Here is a 15,085-nt window from a genome sequence, read left to right on the forward strand (position 1 = left end):
AAGGCAATGCCACAATGGTACATCAACAACCCAATCACCATTACATGTAGCCGGGAATGAGGCTCTCGATGATCGCCACCAACTTTCGTATCCCCATCACACTCAAAACCGCCCATTCTGGCGGCGCTAGCCTCCGTAGATAACTGACACAGTGTTCACGCTCCCGACCGCGGCCAGCGGTATCTTGTTGATCACCATTGCAGGTCTCCAAGTTTCATAGGTACACGAAGCATACGATGCCCAGAAGCCGTTGGTTGTGGCAGCTTGCCAGCTCGGATGTTTGTCTGCAGAGACTGGTGAAGTAGCTTTGGCTCACCGAGCTTAGCATCGCGCTCTTTGCGTTGCGCAACGAATTCCTCCTCGGTGATACCGTCCCGTAAGTGTTTGTTTAGCTTTCTGTGATCGCTGACTGTCATCCATGGCACTGGGCCTTCTCGATCGTCCGGGGGATAGTCATGGCCTGTCCAAACTTTGACGTGGTCTGGAAGACTAAGAAGCCTGCGGCCCGAGTGATAAAGGTTGTTGGCACTTCCCCCAGGAAAGTCACATCGAGCAGTCCCAATGTCCACGTGGAAAAGGGAGTCACCGCAGAACACATTGTCTTGTCAAGAACATCAGCAAAAGTAAATATGATAACATGGCGTCCCAGGGGCCCTACCTCCGATCTTATAGCCCAGATGGTCAGGCGTGTGCCCGGGGAGATGAATGGCAGTCGCGCTCAGGTTACCGATGCTAAAACTCTCATCGTCTTCAAAGAGTTTGTCAAAAGCACCATGACGCTCTTGGCTGGGCACGTCATATCGTTGGCCGAATAAGTCCTGTACCTGTCCGATGCGCCGTCCGATGCCAATCTGTGGCCTGTTACCATGCTCCTCTGCGATGCGCTTCTGTAGGTACGAAGCTGCAGTGAGGTGATCTGCATGTGCATGAGTTTCTAGGATCCGCAAGACTCGGTAGCCCTTTTCTTTGACCAATCGAAGCAACTCGTCAGCTGAAGAAGTGGTGATAATTTGAGTTGTGCGGTCATAATCCAGGACTGGGTCAATGATGACCGCCGCTTTCGTCGCTGGGTCTGCAACGACGTATTGCCAGGTTCCTGTCCTTGACTCAAAGACATCGTGAATGACAGGCTGTGTGGTATCGACAGGGGCTGTGCTGTATGAGTATCTTCCGGACTGACTTATCGCATTTGAGATATTCCGCCGTTTAGAGAGGGGCGTTGCAAAGCCGCCACTTGGTAACATGGCAGGCCGACGCGCAGGGAAGGCATCTGGATGGACGGCCCTGGTTGCCCTGGTGTCATGCACAGCACGCACCTGAGTGCTGCAAGTTATTCGGATGAGTGGTGATTTTGCAATCCCTGGTGACGATAGACAGCACGACTGGACTTGTTTATTCACACACGCGCGCATGGGTGTCATTTCGAAGGTGAGTCGCGACAGTGAATATAGGAGAGAGCGAGTGGGGTTTGGCGATGCAAGCTGCTGGAGGCAATGATGCAACTAAAAGTTGAGGATGCACAATGTAAATGGACCGAGTGGTGGGGGGTCAATCAGCCGAAACCTTTAATACTGGGAGCAACCGAAAGAAAGTTTAAACATCGAACGAGATCCCCACTGCAACCCGGCGGTTGCCCGTGCCGGTCGGGGAGTTGTAAATGAAATCGGCGACCATTCTCGCCGACTAGTCTCACCGACAAGCCGGCCGGCCGGTGCGGCTCTTTCACTGAAGGAAGCCCAACTGGATGTCAAGCCCGGGAACGAGGAAGTTTTCTTTAGCGGACGCTTACGGCTGTCGGGGGATGCTCGGCGCGGCTTGCAATCCTGACAATTTAACTCGTCTGTTGGGTCCGACAGTGGAGTGGGCCCCGCACCTCTTTTTAAGCTTCGGCGTTTTCATTTTCCAGTCGGCGCACCCCGTTTCTTTTCAGGCGCCATACTTACTTGAGTTGGCTCATCTCTGTGCTTTATCATCACGACATCTCGTGGTCCAACCCTCCCCTTTAAAAAAGAATTACCGCCATCACCTGTTCTGCAAACTTTTCACAGCACTCCTTCTTCATTTACTTCGAAATGCTTGCTAGTCGCGCGACTTTGGCATCGCGCCATGCCAGCCGCGCCCGGATTGTTGCAAAGGCTTCTGAGATTCGGAATTTCGCGACAGTAGCCCCCGTGAGCTCCGCTGCTCGGAACCACAAAGTTGTTGTCGTCGGAGGAGGCAGCGCAGGTCTGACCATTAGCCACCAGTTGTTGCGGTCCGGCCGGTTTTCTCAGGATGACATTGCTGTTGTTGATCCGGCCGAATGGCACCACTATCAGCCAGGCTGGACGTTGGTCGGCGGTGGCCTCAAGTCAAAACAAGAATTGCGGAGGCCCCTCGAGAGCCTGGTCGACCCCAAACTCAAGTTTTACCAGCAGGGAGTAAGCTCCTTCAACCCCGAGGAAAACAACATCAAGCTTGGAAATGGCGATAAACTTGGCTACGAGCAGCTCGTTGTCGCTCCTGGTATCAACATCGATTACGGCAGCGTCAAGGGCTTGCCCGAGGCTCTTGCAGACCCCGGTTCCCTTGTGTCTTCTATTTACGGCTATGACACTTGTGACAAGGTATTCGGCACTTTCGGAAGACTTCAGAAGGGAAACGCAATCTTTACCCAACCAGCCGGTGTGATCAAGTGTGCTGGCGCTCCCCAGAAGATCATGTGGCTTGCCCTCGACCACTGGAAGCGTGCCGGCCTGTATAACCCCAACGACCCTGCAAGCTCGTCCATTAAGATCAGCTTTGCCACTGGCCTTCCCACCATGTTTGGTGTCCCCAAATACAGCGCAAAGCTTGAAGAATTGCGCAAGGAAAGGGGCGTCGAGGGACTCTTTCAGCACGATCTCCTCTCCGTGGATGGTAACACAGCCACCTTCGGCCGTCCTGACGGGAAGGAAAAGGTCACAAAGCAGTTTGACCTCATGCATGTCGTCCCCAAGATGGGCCCCCATGATTTTGTCAAGAGCAGCCCTCTCGCCGATGCTGCCGGCTATGTCAGTGTTGATCAAGCAACAACCCGACACACTAAATTCCCCAATGTCTGGTCGGCAGGTGATGCATCTAGTCTACCCACCTCTAAGACTGCTGCAGCAATCACATCTCAGGCTCCGATTCTTGTCAGCAACCTGCTGCGGTCATTGGACGGCGCCGAGCCTCAACCCTTGTACGATGGCTACACCTCTTGCCCAATTCCTACCGAGTATGGTAAACTATTGCTTGCCGAGTTCAAGTATGGTGGAGTTCCCAAGGAGACTTTTGGCGACCTTATTGGATTTGACCAAGCAGTTCCTAGACGTGCGTTTTACCACTTGAAAAAGGACTTCTTCCCGTGGGTCTACTACACCTCCATGGTCAAAGGAACTTGGGGTGGCCCCAACGGCTGGAGAAACTGATCTTCTCATTTGAGTATGTGCATTCTGTACTAGCTATGTATTCTTAGAAGTAGAGTGGCGGTAAAAGTTTGAATCCGCGCGAGTTTCTGGTCGACCTCTGTCACGAGATATGGATGTGGTTAATGCTGCCCACATGGAGTGGGCCCGCTTTTTGTGACAGTTATGAGCCCAGCTCCTATCCGCTATTGCTACAATAGTTAAGTGCCGCATTATCTACAGGTCGTGTACCCAAAAAAGCAAAAGACGACCGTTCGAGTCTCCGTATGGGCATGGTTTTTCTAGCTAGTCTGCCACCTGCGGGGCTAAGGCGTAGTATAGATACTAGGTTTTCTAACTAGTCTACTACTTATAAGGCTAAGGCTACTATCTGTAGGGCTAAGGCGCAGTATAAACGTCCATTGTACGGATAACGGCTCTAGGCGTCTAGGGGGTATATCACGAGATATAAATATAGTTAATGCTACCTACATAGAGTGGGCCCGCTTTTTGTAACAACCTCAGACCTCTGCTAGTTATGTGATTCGAATGCGAAATCTAATTCACTGGCTTACGTCCCCCAAAGACATGCACTATTCTATCGAGTATAAGAGGCTATTAATATAGCGTAGTAGCTATAGTAGCACGCGGTTAGTTAGAGATATAAAAAAGAGTAAATTAATTTAGTATTTAAGGATGCGCATAGCGGAGGTTCCTCAGAAACCGGGTCGATCTTACTCTCTGTACCGAGTTCTATTTTATATACTAGCCTTGCCTTATAGTTCCTATCTCGGTAGCTATGAAGGAATATCGATTTAATAAACCCCGCGTACTACTAGTGTAGTGCCCCGCGCTGATGTTACACTCGTATTTTCATTCGTACTCAATTTTCGTATCCATCCATTTTCGTATTACCTTATACAGCCTTCCAGAGCTCAGCAAATATAAATTCGCGTGCAAAACCACTGGTTTCGGAAATCGCTCTGACGGAGAGCCGAGCATGGCCTTATCAAGATGAAAAAAATAGCTCTGGTTTATCTCCTAGTTGCGGTAGTTGAAGCCAGTTATTTCAACCCCGTACTTTCTGGCTTCCACCCCGATCCAAGCTGTGTTCATGTCGATGAGACATTCTTTTGCGTAACATCAACCTTTACATGGTTTCCTGGTGTCCCAGTCTATTCAAGCACAGATTTGCGCCACTGGACGCTTGCTAGTCATGTCCTCAATCGACGCGAGCAGCTTCCACAGCTGGAAAACGCGCCAACTGGCCAAGATGGCTTGTTTGCGTCAACAATTCGCCATCACAACAAAACCTTCTATGTAACGACTACCTTCGTGTCTATCACTTCATATAAGGAATTCGCCATGCGAAACCTCATATTCTCGACAAATAATCCTTTCAACGCATCATCATGGAGCATTCCTACTGAATTCAATTTCACCGGCTACGACCCTTCTCTCTTCTTCGACGATGACAATGACACCGTCTATTTCACTGGGGCTGCTGTTTCATCTACGGGCACCGCGATTGCGCTGGCTACCATTGACATCGAAACAGGGGTTCTTGGGGATCTCTCGTACCCATGGAATGGTACCGGCCTGGGAACCGCCGAAGGTCCACACCTTTACAAGAAAGACGACTGGTACTATATCCTTGTTGCTGAAGGAGGTACTAAAGAATCTCATCGCGGCTCTGTCTCCCGTTCCCGCGCTATCTATGGTCCCTACGAGGGCAACCCAGCAAATCCAATTGTTGCCGCCGAGCACTTCAACTCATCATACATACAAACAGTTGGCCATGCTGATATCTTCCAAGATAAAGTAACCGGCCACTGGTGGGGTGTCGCATTAGCGGTGCGTTCAGGAGCCAAGTTTGAGACGTACCCCATGGGCCGAGAGACGTTTTTATTCCCGGTTTCCTGGCCAGCTGGTGATGGGCTGTGGCCTCGTCTGCTCGAACCCGTTAGAGGACAGATGATGGCATCACTTCCTGGCACATATATCAACTCCAGTGGTATACCTAGGATTGACCATGGCGTTGATGTGGTCGACTTTGCGCCTGGATCGGTCCTGCCCTCACATTGGGTGCATATCCGACACCCAAGGGAGTCAGCGTACTCGATTTCTCCCCAGGGACATGCAAATACATTACAACTTGAGCTATCATCAAGAAACTTATCGTCGGTGATTATGCCGAATAGCACTTTGACAAGGGATATCACATTTGTCGGTCGCAGGCAGACAGAAACACTCTTCTCATTCAGCGTCGATCTAGACTTTAAGCCTCAATTGCCTGGAGAAGAGGCTGGGATTTCTGTGTACCTGGACGAGAAAAGACACATTGACTTTGGTGTGACGTACAACAACGAGACAAACGGCAGCAAACTACTTCAAATTCGATCATACAGTAGCAACGAGAATGTCACCGTGCCGCAACCGGTTACTTCAGCCCTGCCACCAGAATACCAAGACCGCACGCCAATCCGCTTGGAGATTGTGGCATCGGACACGACGCATTACACATTCATGGCTGGGTTTCCGACTCTATGCAACCAGAAAGCTGTTGACATGACAATAATTGGGCATGCCGGGACAATTTTAGTGAGCGGTGGATACACGGGAGTTGTCATTGGAGTATATGGAACTACAAATGGTCAAGCTATTGAACGAAAACCAGCAGCATACGTCAGTAGATGGAGATACTCTGGTAGTGGGCAGTACATAGACTATGATCTCGTGGTATAGGCTGTTCGTGTTTGTTTCTGCCAACGAATAGAGGATTACTTTTTCTTCTTTTTTGGAAGGTTAGGTAGCCTCATTACTGGGCCCATTAAACTCGGGGGGAGAGCCAATCCTGGGAATGTCATATTGTCGGACAATGCTGGACTTGGATCTAACACCGGGCAGTAGTATCTATTATATCCTGCTTTATTTTGCCTATCGACGCGGGTCTTCTTAACATGGCAGCACTATGTACGACAACAATGCCGCATTAAGAAGACACAAACTCCACACCAATCTGCGTACGACTTATGACCCCGGCCAAGCTGTGACCAATAACAAAAAATAGCCCCGCCAATATCGAATGTGACAAACATGCGAACTTCGGTGGTGCATCAGGCGGCTAAACTTCTATCCGCGCGGGGAAACATCCGTGCCCACTCAGCAGCCTATGGACATGGGGTTTTTTGAGTGTTTGGTGCAGAAAGGCGGCGCTGCATGCGCCAAAAAGAGGTCCAACATTGACCCTATATTAGTCCACCCGCCATGACGAATCTGTCACATTCCTCTGTCATTTCTCCTTCCCTTTTTCCAATTTCGGAGCTTTTTGTCTGAACTGAGATTCAGCACCGTAACCTATCATGGCTAATCCACCTCAGGATTTTGAGGTTCAGATCGCTGCTGACGAGGAGGTTCGTTAACACACCGCACCATGAGTGGCATACCTTGTGTCTGATGAAATTTCTATAGCAAGATGATTCTCGTTCAGAGATGGGGAGTGTGAGTATGGCCATTTCTGCAAATTATTGATGCTGCAGACACTGAATTTAAACAGAGCATTGCGTCCTCTAGTACTAGTCTGCGCAGCTCACTCCTAGACTATCGCCTTGAGAATGGTCGTACTTATCATCGATACAAGGATGGAAGTGGGTTTTGAGATTGACTCAATTACTTTGGTGGCTAAAGTTGTTCTCTAGAATATCAGTTCCCGAACGATGAACGCGAGCTTGATAGACTTGGTATTGATTTCCAACCATGATCGTGGGTCAGCATTCCGCTAATTAGTGCCGTAGATTTGGTTAACCACCTTTGTCTTCTCACGCTGGATGGCGAGCTTGGCATCGCTCCACTCTGTCGAGAAGACGCCAAAGTTGGCCGCGTTCTTGATGTCGGTACAGGCACGGGTATCTGGGCGGTTCAGTTTGGCGATGACCACCCGGAGGCCGATATCTTGGGTATCGACCTTTCTCCCACTCAGCCTAGCAGGTATGTTTCAATCAAAGTCGGTATCTCCGTAGCGAGCATTAATGCCAATATCTCAGTGTGCCTCCTAATGTGAGGTTCGAGGTCGATGATATCGAAGACGAGTGGACATTTTCACAACCCTTTCAATACATCCACAGCCGGTTCATGACGTCTAGCATCAGAGACTGGAGAATTTTCTTACAAAGATGCTACGAGTAAGTCTGATCACTTTGTAGATCACAAGACGAAACGACGAAGCTTGGAGCTGACCAGTGCGAACATAGTAATCTGGAGCCTGGTGGTTATGTTGAGCTTCAGGAAACCGCTATTTTTGCTCAATCTGATGATGGAACCTTGAAGCCCGAACATGCTTTATCCGATTGGTCCAAGTATCTCATGGAAGCGTCGATCAAGCTTGGAGCAGCATGGGTTGATACGCCCGAGCTGAGGGAACTTATGGTTGAGGTCGGTTTTGAAGATGTGGCGCTAAGTACTTTCAAGTGGCCGACGAACCCTTGGCCGAAAGAAAAACACTTCAAAGAGCTGGGAGCATGGAACAACGAAAATTTCATGACGGGGATGGAGGCAATCACGATGGCACCCCTCACACGTGCCTTGAACTGGAGCCCCGAAGAGGTCAGAGTCTTTCTCATGGAAGTCCGCAAGAACGGAAACGACCGAAATATCCACGCTTATTGGCCCCAGTAAGTTCTCCCGCTATAAGATCGTCTGGCTTATTCTTACTTGCATAGGCATGTTCTCCTTGGGCGAAAACCGGTCAAAGAAAAGCAAGAGTCAGCACCAGCTCTGGGTCCGGCTTCGGGTGCATCACCGGCTACAGCATAGCGTGGACTTACAAGAGCTCAGCCAGGGTGCAAATACTTTACTTAGAATTACGTTAATAACCGACTAGTCGACCCTTTCTACATTATATAAAATCAATTGTGTAGACTATTGTGTAGCTGACGTTGAGATTATGGTCAAGGCAATCAACTATGACACAAAGCAAAAGCCTCGATCATGATGACCCTGCTAATCATTGTTCCTTCAACTATATGTCTGTCTATATACACATACATATAGCCATGCCATGACAGGACCAACTGTGTAGGAAGCAAGCACTCTTTACTTTCTCTAGACGTTATTCCTTCGGCTTGTACGCTGATGCTGCACTCGCATCGGTAGACGACAGCTCTGTGAAGGCGTTATCTTTTGAGGTACCGTACGTGTCAGCGTATCTACCTGATATCCACTCTCCAACAGTCACCGGGGGACATTTAGGGCCTGCGTCGCCTCTGCATTTCGAAAAGCATTCAACCACAAAATCAGGATTCCCCGAAAAAAAAATGGAATGCTATATCTTTCCTTCCCCGACTTGTTGATGACGCGGTGCAGGTTCGATAAATACCTATCGTTTGTCCAGCGCATCACTAGGTTCCCAGGGTTCACGACGAGAGCACCTCCGTGGGTTTGACGTCGATCCATTCCGAGGAGGCGCGATCCCACACCTGCAGACCACCGACCATATCCTGCAGTAGAATAGTTATGGCCCCAAAGTCGGTATGAGCGCCGATACCTGTCAAGGAACAACGGAGTCAGACAGAGAGACCCCGTAAGAAGAGAACAAAACGTACCTCGCTCCGTTGCGGAGGCATTTGGGGCCTGAGGCGGGTAATGCAACAGACGCAGAACAGCGATGGGTGTGTCAATAAAGTCTGAAACCCAGTCATCGTCATTTCCGATGGTGGCGCAAAGCGTACGGATGATGATCTCGGCGAGAACGCACATGGCGGCGTGGTAGTCGTCAATCACCTTTCGAAATTTGACGGGGTCCGTGACGTCTTTCGGGTATTTATTTGGGCCTAGGTTGAATTTGCGCTCGAGTACTTTAGGGTTGTCGATACGTAGGTCCTTGCCAAAGTAGTACCCTTCCTTCAGATCTCCTTGCGCTAACGCCTCGAAGTTTTGAGATCGCAAGCGTTCGTATCCCCGATTGAAGCCGCCTAAATCTAGACGCCAGAGGGACATGGCCCCGTTAGCGCTTCATCCTCGGATTCTGTTTTGTTGACTGCAAGAAAACAACGAATTAAAAAAACGCTAGACTCACTCTTATCATACTTTTCTTTCACCTCGAGCGGTAGCGAGAATAGCTCTTTGCTCTGGTCCAAAGCCGCATCTAGAAGAGATTGGGGAATGCTGTGCCCTGTGAGTTTGTTTATTTGTTTTGTTTATTTATACTATTTTACGCCGTGATGTCCTTAAGTAAGGCGAAAGGCAACTATATCGCATTAAAATTATAAAACCGTATACCGTGCCCCGTAGAGCTTATATAATACCCTCCTACAAGATAATATAATATATACTCTAAAATTAACCCTTTTACCTAAGCATAGCCCCCTATAATATCTTATAACCTAAAATAAATATACCTAGCGAGGTTCGAGTATTGCGCTAGTAATATAATAAACTAACTAAGTAGTATTTTATATATCTATAAGAAGACCGTCGTCGTACTATAGTAAGTATTACCGCCCGAGGTAGAGAGTTTAGCTCTTTTAATAAATAGAGGGAAAGTAGTATAATATAAAGTAGTAAAGTAAGGGGAGGAGGTATATAATATGTATCGTATTATAAAGTAATATAATATATTATATAGTAAGGTAAAGTATTAATATAACGTAGATAAAGAGTAATACTATTATTAATACCGCTATATATAAACATAAGCTTCGCAAAACCGACGGGGTATATAGCTTATTACGTATCTTAGTTAAACGAGCCGTATCGACGCGCTCGCCCTATAAAATTAATATTCGCTAGGGGAGCTAACGGCCGTATTAATAAACTTATTATAGTAGGGGGGTTTAGTTTAAAAAGGTCTGTTCTAAATAGTTAGTTAGGATACGAACTATATAGCACGTCCTATCGCGTCGGTTTATTAATATAAGGGCTAAGGGGGGCACCCCGAGACCTCCGCTATAGCCGTACTATTTAGTAATAAATACGGGTCTAGTATTACCGTAGCTAATTCCGCGCGCGCTAACCCGATTCTAATAAATATTAGTTTATTTTAGGTAGATATTAGTAAAGAACCGGGAGCTCTATAGTAGTATAATATAAGTAGACTAGTTTTTACTAAATTAACGCCGGACGAAGTTAGCTCGGGTAAACTATAGCGTACCCCTACGTAAGACTAAATAGTAATAATAAATATAGTCGGGTACTTTCTCCTTTTTATATAAGTAGCGGAGGTTAGTATCGTTATAGTTATATAGGTAGTAGTATATAGTATAATCCCTATAGCCGGACCTAGCTAAGAAGAGCTAGTAAAGTTAGCGTTACGTAAGCGACTTTAGCTCGGGGCTTGCTATGCTATTAATAAGTAAGGCGAGGGCCCTATAAGAGTTTAATTAGTAATCCTCCTACTAGCCCCGAAGTATAATTAGCTATTTTTCCTAGGTACGACGCTTAATATAGGCAGTAGTTAGGGGGCGTATAAGTAAGTTAGGGAGACTTATAATAGTACCTTTTTTAACTAACCGGTCCGCTATCTCGTTCCCTATAATACCCTTATAGCTAGGTATTTAGCGAGAGGTAACGGGGACCCTAGCGTTCTTAATAAGCTCCCTAAACTCGAGAATAGTATATTAGGAGGATAAGGGGGGGGCACTATTTAGGTACTTAATAGTAGCTTAGTTATTTAAGTAGACCGTAATAGCTATAATAGACTTATTCCTAAGCCTTAGCGCCGCGCAGAGACCCGTAATAGCCCCTTTTATCTCAGTATTAAAGACCTCGGCCCGGGGGAGGCAGTAGTACCTAAGATAAATTAGTTATAGTCCTTAGTAAATAGTATACTTAAAGCCCGTAGCCTCTAGAGTTATTTATAACCTATTTATATAAGCTATAATATACGTAATAAGGAGAGATTCGTACTATTTATAATAGCTTTATATCTTTTCTATCTTAGTTACTTCTTAAGTACTATTAGAGTTACCTATAATTAAGAAGTCGCAGGGTAATAAGGCTAGTTATAGAGGACGTTCGATTTAACTAGCTATCTAAGTAAGCGTAGTTAGGTAAAAGGGGTTCCCGCGGTTATATAATAGCTTATAATCGTAAATCTTTTAAACTAAGGAATAAGAGTAATTTAATATAAAAAACCTAACGGCGTAGCGGTCTCTAAAAGAGTCTAAGAAAAGCTTTATTAATAAAGTACTTACCTCGCGTAATAGCGCTATAACTAATATAATCCGCTATACTAAGAGGGAGCCCCTTAAGGCAATATTAATAAGGGTCTAGAGGGTCTTAATAACTAACTTTAGCCCGTATTAAATTTCTAATCGGGCGCGTATCTTAGAGTTAACCCTAACTTTAAAAATAGGTCGGGTTGGGCCGGGGTACTATAACTTAGCGCCGTATAGGGCCTTAGGGATAATAATAATATAGATTATTTTATATATAATAGCGGGGGGCGTATTATTAAAGACTTTATTAAGACCTCTAATATAGCTAGCTATAGACCTAGCCTTATTTTAATAGTTAGCGATATAGCTATAAAAAAGTAGCTTCTTATTAAAAATAATACCTAGCTACTTTATAATACCCTTTTCGTAAGGTCTAATCTCCCTATTACCGTAGCGAATAGGGGGGGGGCGATATCTCCGGCCCTTAGTAAGGTCCGCCTCGTAAAATAAAAGACTTTAGTTTTCTTAGGATTAAACTAAATAATATTATCCCTACCCTAGGTAATAGTATTATTTAGAATTTATTATACTTAGGAGGTAGCCTTAGTAAGGTCCCTCCTAACGCTTAGTATTATATAATTATTAATTTAGCCGAATCTAAAGGACTCCGGGCTAATTTAATAGATCTACTTAGTATATAATAAAAAGAGGATAGGTAAGATCGGTAACCCCTATAATAAACCGTAAAAGAGGGGGGATATAAGAGTTTAGTATTTTTTATAGCGGACCGAGGCTCGGCGTAACTAGTTAAAGTACTATACCTAGGTAATAATATTCTTAAGCTAACCTTATACCTAGAGCTAATTATATAGCCGGTTATATAGTACTAAGTTAAAGGCTCTTTTAATATTTATCGTAATAATAATAATAACTAGCTTTTTATTAAAAATAGCTTATATATTATAAGCTACTACCCTAGCTATATCTAAAGCCGATCGCTTAGGTAGTACCCTAGTTATTTATAAGTTAAGTACGCTTTAGGTAATAGTAATATAGGATATCCTCTTAGTTATAAGGCGCTCTAGCCCCTTTTTTAGGGTTACTAAAAATAAAATCGGGCGCTAGCCTTTATAAGTACGTATATCTTAGTTAGGCTTTAGTATTATTATTACCTTAGCGTCTTACTAAGCTTTAGGGTAGTACCTAAGTATAAGATAGGCTTAGTAAAGGTAACGGACGTAGTTATTAATATACGGCTAGTAAGCTTATAATATTAAAACTATAATATTATCTATACTAGGGATAGTATTTCTCGCGCTAAGTACTATATTATTTACTTTGCATTAGTAAATAATAAGATCCTAAGATAATAGTTAATAAGGGCGTATTATAAAGTTATGATATATATCGTCCTCTACGGTCGTACGCTCTAAGAGCTTTTTTTAAAAGAGTATTGCCTTCTTAATAAGTTTAGTAATTATATTCTTACCGTCCTATAAAAAAGGGGATTAGACCTAAGGCCTAGGCCGGTTCTAACCTATAATTCGGTATATATTTAAATCCTTCTTAATAAAAGAGACTATTCTAACTTATATAGCGGCCTTAGCCCTTTATATAATACTATTGCGCTACTAATTAGTTATAGTTATAATAAGAGATTAGGGGTCAGCTGCGTATGCCGCTTTAAAGCGTTTATTAGCCTTAGTATACGATTCGTCTTATTACTTCGTCCCCCTACTCTTTATATAGCACGGGGTAGAGGAGGAAGTATAAGTATACTAAAATACGTTGTTAAGGCTCTCCGTAGCTAGATCGAGGTCTTATATAATATTATCAAGTAGGCTAAATGGGCTTAGGTTTAGGAAATTTTAAGAATTTCGCATACTTTTTACTTAAAAAAAGGTATATTTTAAAAAAGCGAGAAATTAATAAAAGTATTACTATATTATAACTACTTAGTTATTACTTTTTAATATATATAAATAAATTATTTTTTTTATTTATAAAATAGAATATTACTTAACCACCGTGGCTACTAAATATTACTTTATTACCGTGGCCACTTAATATTACTTTACTACCGTAACCACTTAATATTACTTTACTACTATAGCCGCCTAATATTAATAAAAGAAAGTTTTTTTAAATGATTTAATATAAATAAAAATAAGTAAAGAAGTTTACGGAATTCTTTGAGCTATTAAGTAATTATTGAAAGAAATTAAATAAAACTTAAGAAATTCTTTTATTTAAGAAGTAATGCCTAAAAGATCTTTTATTTAATAAGTAATAACTAAAAGAATTAACTAAAATCTTGAAATTCTTTTGTGCGCTAGGTCGCTAATAAAAGAATCGAGTACTTATAAATTCTTTCGTGCGCTAGGTCGCTAATAAAAGAATCGAGTACTTATAAATTCTTTTGTATACTAAGTCGCTAATAAAAGAATCGAGTACTTATAAATTTTTTCGTACGCTAGGTCGTAAATAAAAGAATCGAGTACTTATAAATTCTTTTATACACTAAGTCGCTAATAAAAAAATCGAGTACTTATAAATTCTTTTATGCGCTAGGTCGCTAATAAAAGAATTAAGTACTTACAAATTCTTTCGTTCGCCAGGTCGCTAATAAAAGAATTAAATACTTATAAATTCTTTCGTACGCTAAGTCGCGAATAAAAGAATTAATTAAAGTCTTAAATTAACTAAAATCTTAAAATTCTTTCGTTCGCTAGGTCGCTAACGAAAGAATTAACTAAAATCTTAAATTAACTAAAATCTTAAAATTCTTTCGTTCGCTATATAGTGTATAAAAGAATTGGGCAAAATACTAAAATTCTTTCGTTTGCTATATAATAAACGAAAGAATTAACTAAAATCTAGAATTAACCAAAATCTTAAATTAACTAAAATCTTAAAATTCTTTTGTTCGCCATGTCGTAAATAAAAGAATTAACCAAAATCTTAAATTAACTAAAATCTTAAAATTCTTTTGTTCGCTAGGTCGCTAACAAAAAAATTAACTAAAATCTCGAAATTTTTTCGTTCGCTAGGTCGCTAACGAAAGAATCGAGTATTTATAAATTCTTTCGTATACTAAGTCGCGAATAAAAGAATTAACTAAAATCTGAAATTAACTAAAATCTTAAAATTCTTTCGTTCGCTAGGTCGCTAACGAAAGAATTAACCAAAATTTTAAATTAACTAAAATCTTGAAATTCTTTCGTTCGCTATATAGTATACGAAAGAATTGGGTAAAATACTGAAATTCTTTCGTTCGCTATGTAGTACACGAAAGAATTGGGTAAAATCTTAGTAATTCTTTCGTTCGCTATATAGTAAATAAAAGAATTAACTAAAATCTTAAATTAACCAAAATCTTAAAATTCTTTCGTTCGCTATGTCGTAAATAAAAGAATCAACTAAAATTTTAAACCAACTAAAATTAGGGTTAGGGTTAGGGTTAGGGTTAGGGTTAGGGTTAGGGTTAGGGTTAGGGTTAGGGTTAGGGTTAGGGTTAGGGTTAGG

At 43.2% G+C, this 15,085-nt stretch overlaps 6 protein-coding genes across 6 annotated transcripts; 4 read left to right on the top strand and 2 right to left on the bottom strand.

Annotated features, from left to right (window-relative positions):
- Window positions 1–40: 40 nt before the first annotated feature.
- Window positions 41–1,674, bottom strand: CLUP02_09421 (metallo-beta-lactamase superfamily protein; the record flags this gene model as incomplete). Its single annotated transcript, XM_049288399.1, has 5 exons — window positions 41–143; window positions 196–601; window positions 659–1,293; window positions 1,405–1,502; window positions 1,618–1,674. 5 exons carry the CDS (start codon window positions 1,672–1,674, stop codon window positions 41–43), a joined length of 1,299 nt encoding a protein of 432 aa, XP_049145543.1.
- A 398-nt stretch (window positions 1,675–2,072) lies between these two features.
- On the top strand, window positions 2,073–3,431 carry CLUP02_09422 (Sulfide:quinone oxidoreductase/flavo-binding protein; the record flags this gene model as incomplete). The annotated part of the gene is made up of 1 exon (XM_049288400.1): window positions 2,073–3,431. The coding sequence occupies one exon, from the start codon at window positions 2,073–2,075 to the stop codon at window positions 3,429–3,431; it is 1,359 nt and encodes a 452-aa protein (XP_049145544.1).
- A 263-nt stretch (window positions 3,432–3,694) lies between these two features.
- CLUP02_09423 (uncharacterized protein) lies at window positions 3,695–3,923 on the top strand (the record flags this gene model as incomplete). Its single annotated transcript, XM_049288401.1, has 2 exons — window positions 3,695–3,731; window positions 3,805–3,923. 2 exons carry the CDS (start codon window positions 3,695–3,697, stop codon window positions 3,921–3,923), a joined length of 156 nt encoding a protein of 51 aa, XP_049145545.1.
- Window positions 3,924–4,421: 498 nt separating this feature from the next.
- On the top strand, window positions 4,422–6,152 carry CLUP02_09424 (beta-xylosidase; the record flags this gene model as incomplete). The annotated part of the gene is made up of 1 exon (XM_049288402.1): window positions 4,422–6,152. The coding sequence occupies one exon, from the start codon at window positions 4,422–4,424 to the stop codon at window positions 6,150–6,152; it is 1,731 nt and encodes a 576-aa protein (XP_049145546.1).
- Window positions 6,153–6,769: 617 nt separating this feature from the next.
- CLUP02_09425 (uncharacterized protein) lies at window positions 6,770–8,219 on the top strand (the record flags this gene model as incomplete). Its single annotated transcript, XM_049288403.1, has 8 exons — window positions 6,770–6,820; window positions 6,879–6,908; window positions 6,964–7,054; window positions 7,106–7,147; window positions 7,202–7,394; window positions 7,451–7,588; window positions 7,658–8,077; window positions 8,126–8,219. 8 exons carry the CDS (start codon window positions 6,770–6,772, stop codon window positions 8,217–8,219), a joined length of 1,059 nt encoding a protein of 352 aa, XP_049145547.1.
- Window positions 8,220–8,818: 599 nt separating this feature from the next.
- Window positions 8,819–9,547, bottom strand: CLUP02_09426 (uncharacterized protein; the record flags this gene model as incomplete). The annotated part of the gene is made up of 3 exons (XM_049288404.1): window positions 8,819–8,949; window positions 9,008–9,382; window positions 9,481–9,547. Coding segments are annotated over 3 exons (573 nt in total), but the record flags the coding sequence as incomplete, so codon positions are not given.
- Window positions 9,548–15,085: the final 5,538 nt, after the last annotated feature.

The sequence above is a fragment of the Colletotrichum lupini genome, chromosome 4 (assembly GCF_023278565.1).
Source record: "Colletotrichum lupini chromosome 4, complete sequence".
In the NCBI taxonomy this organism is placed as follows: domain Eukaryota; kingdom Fungi; phylum Ascomycota; class Sordariomycetes; order Glomerellales; family Glomerellaceae; genus Colletotrichum; species Colletotrichum lupini.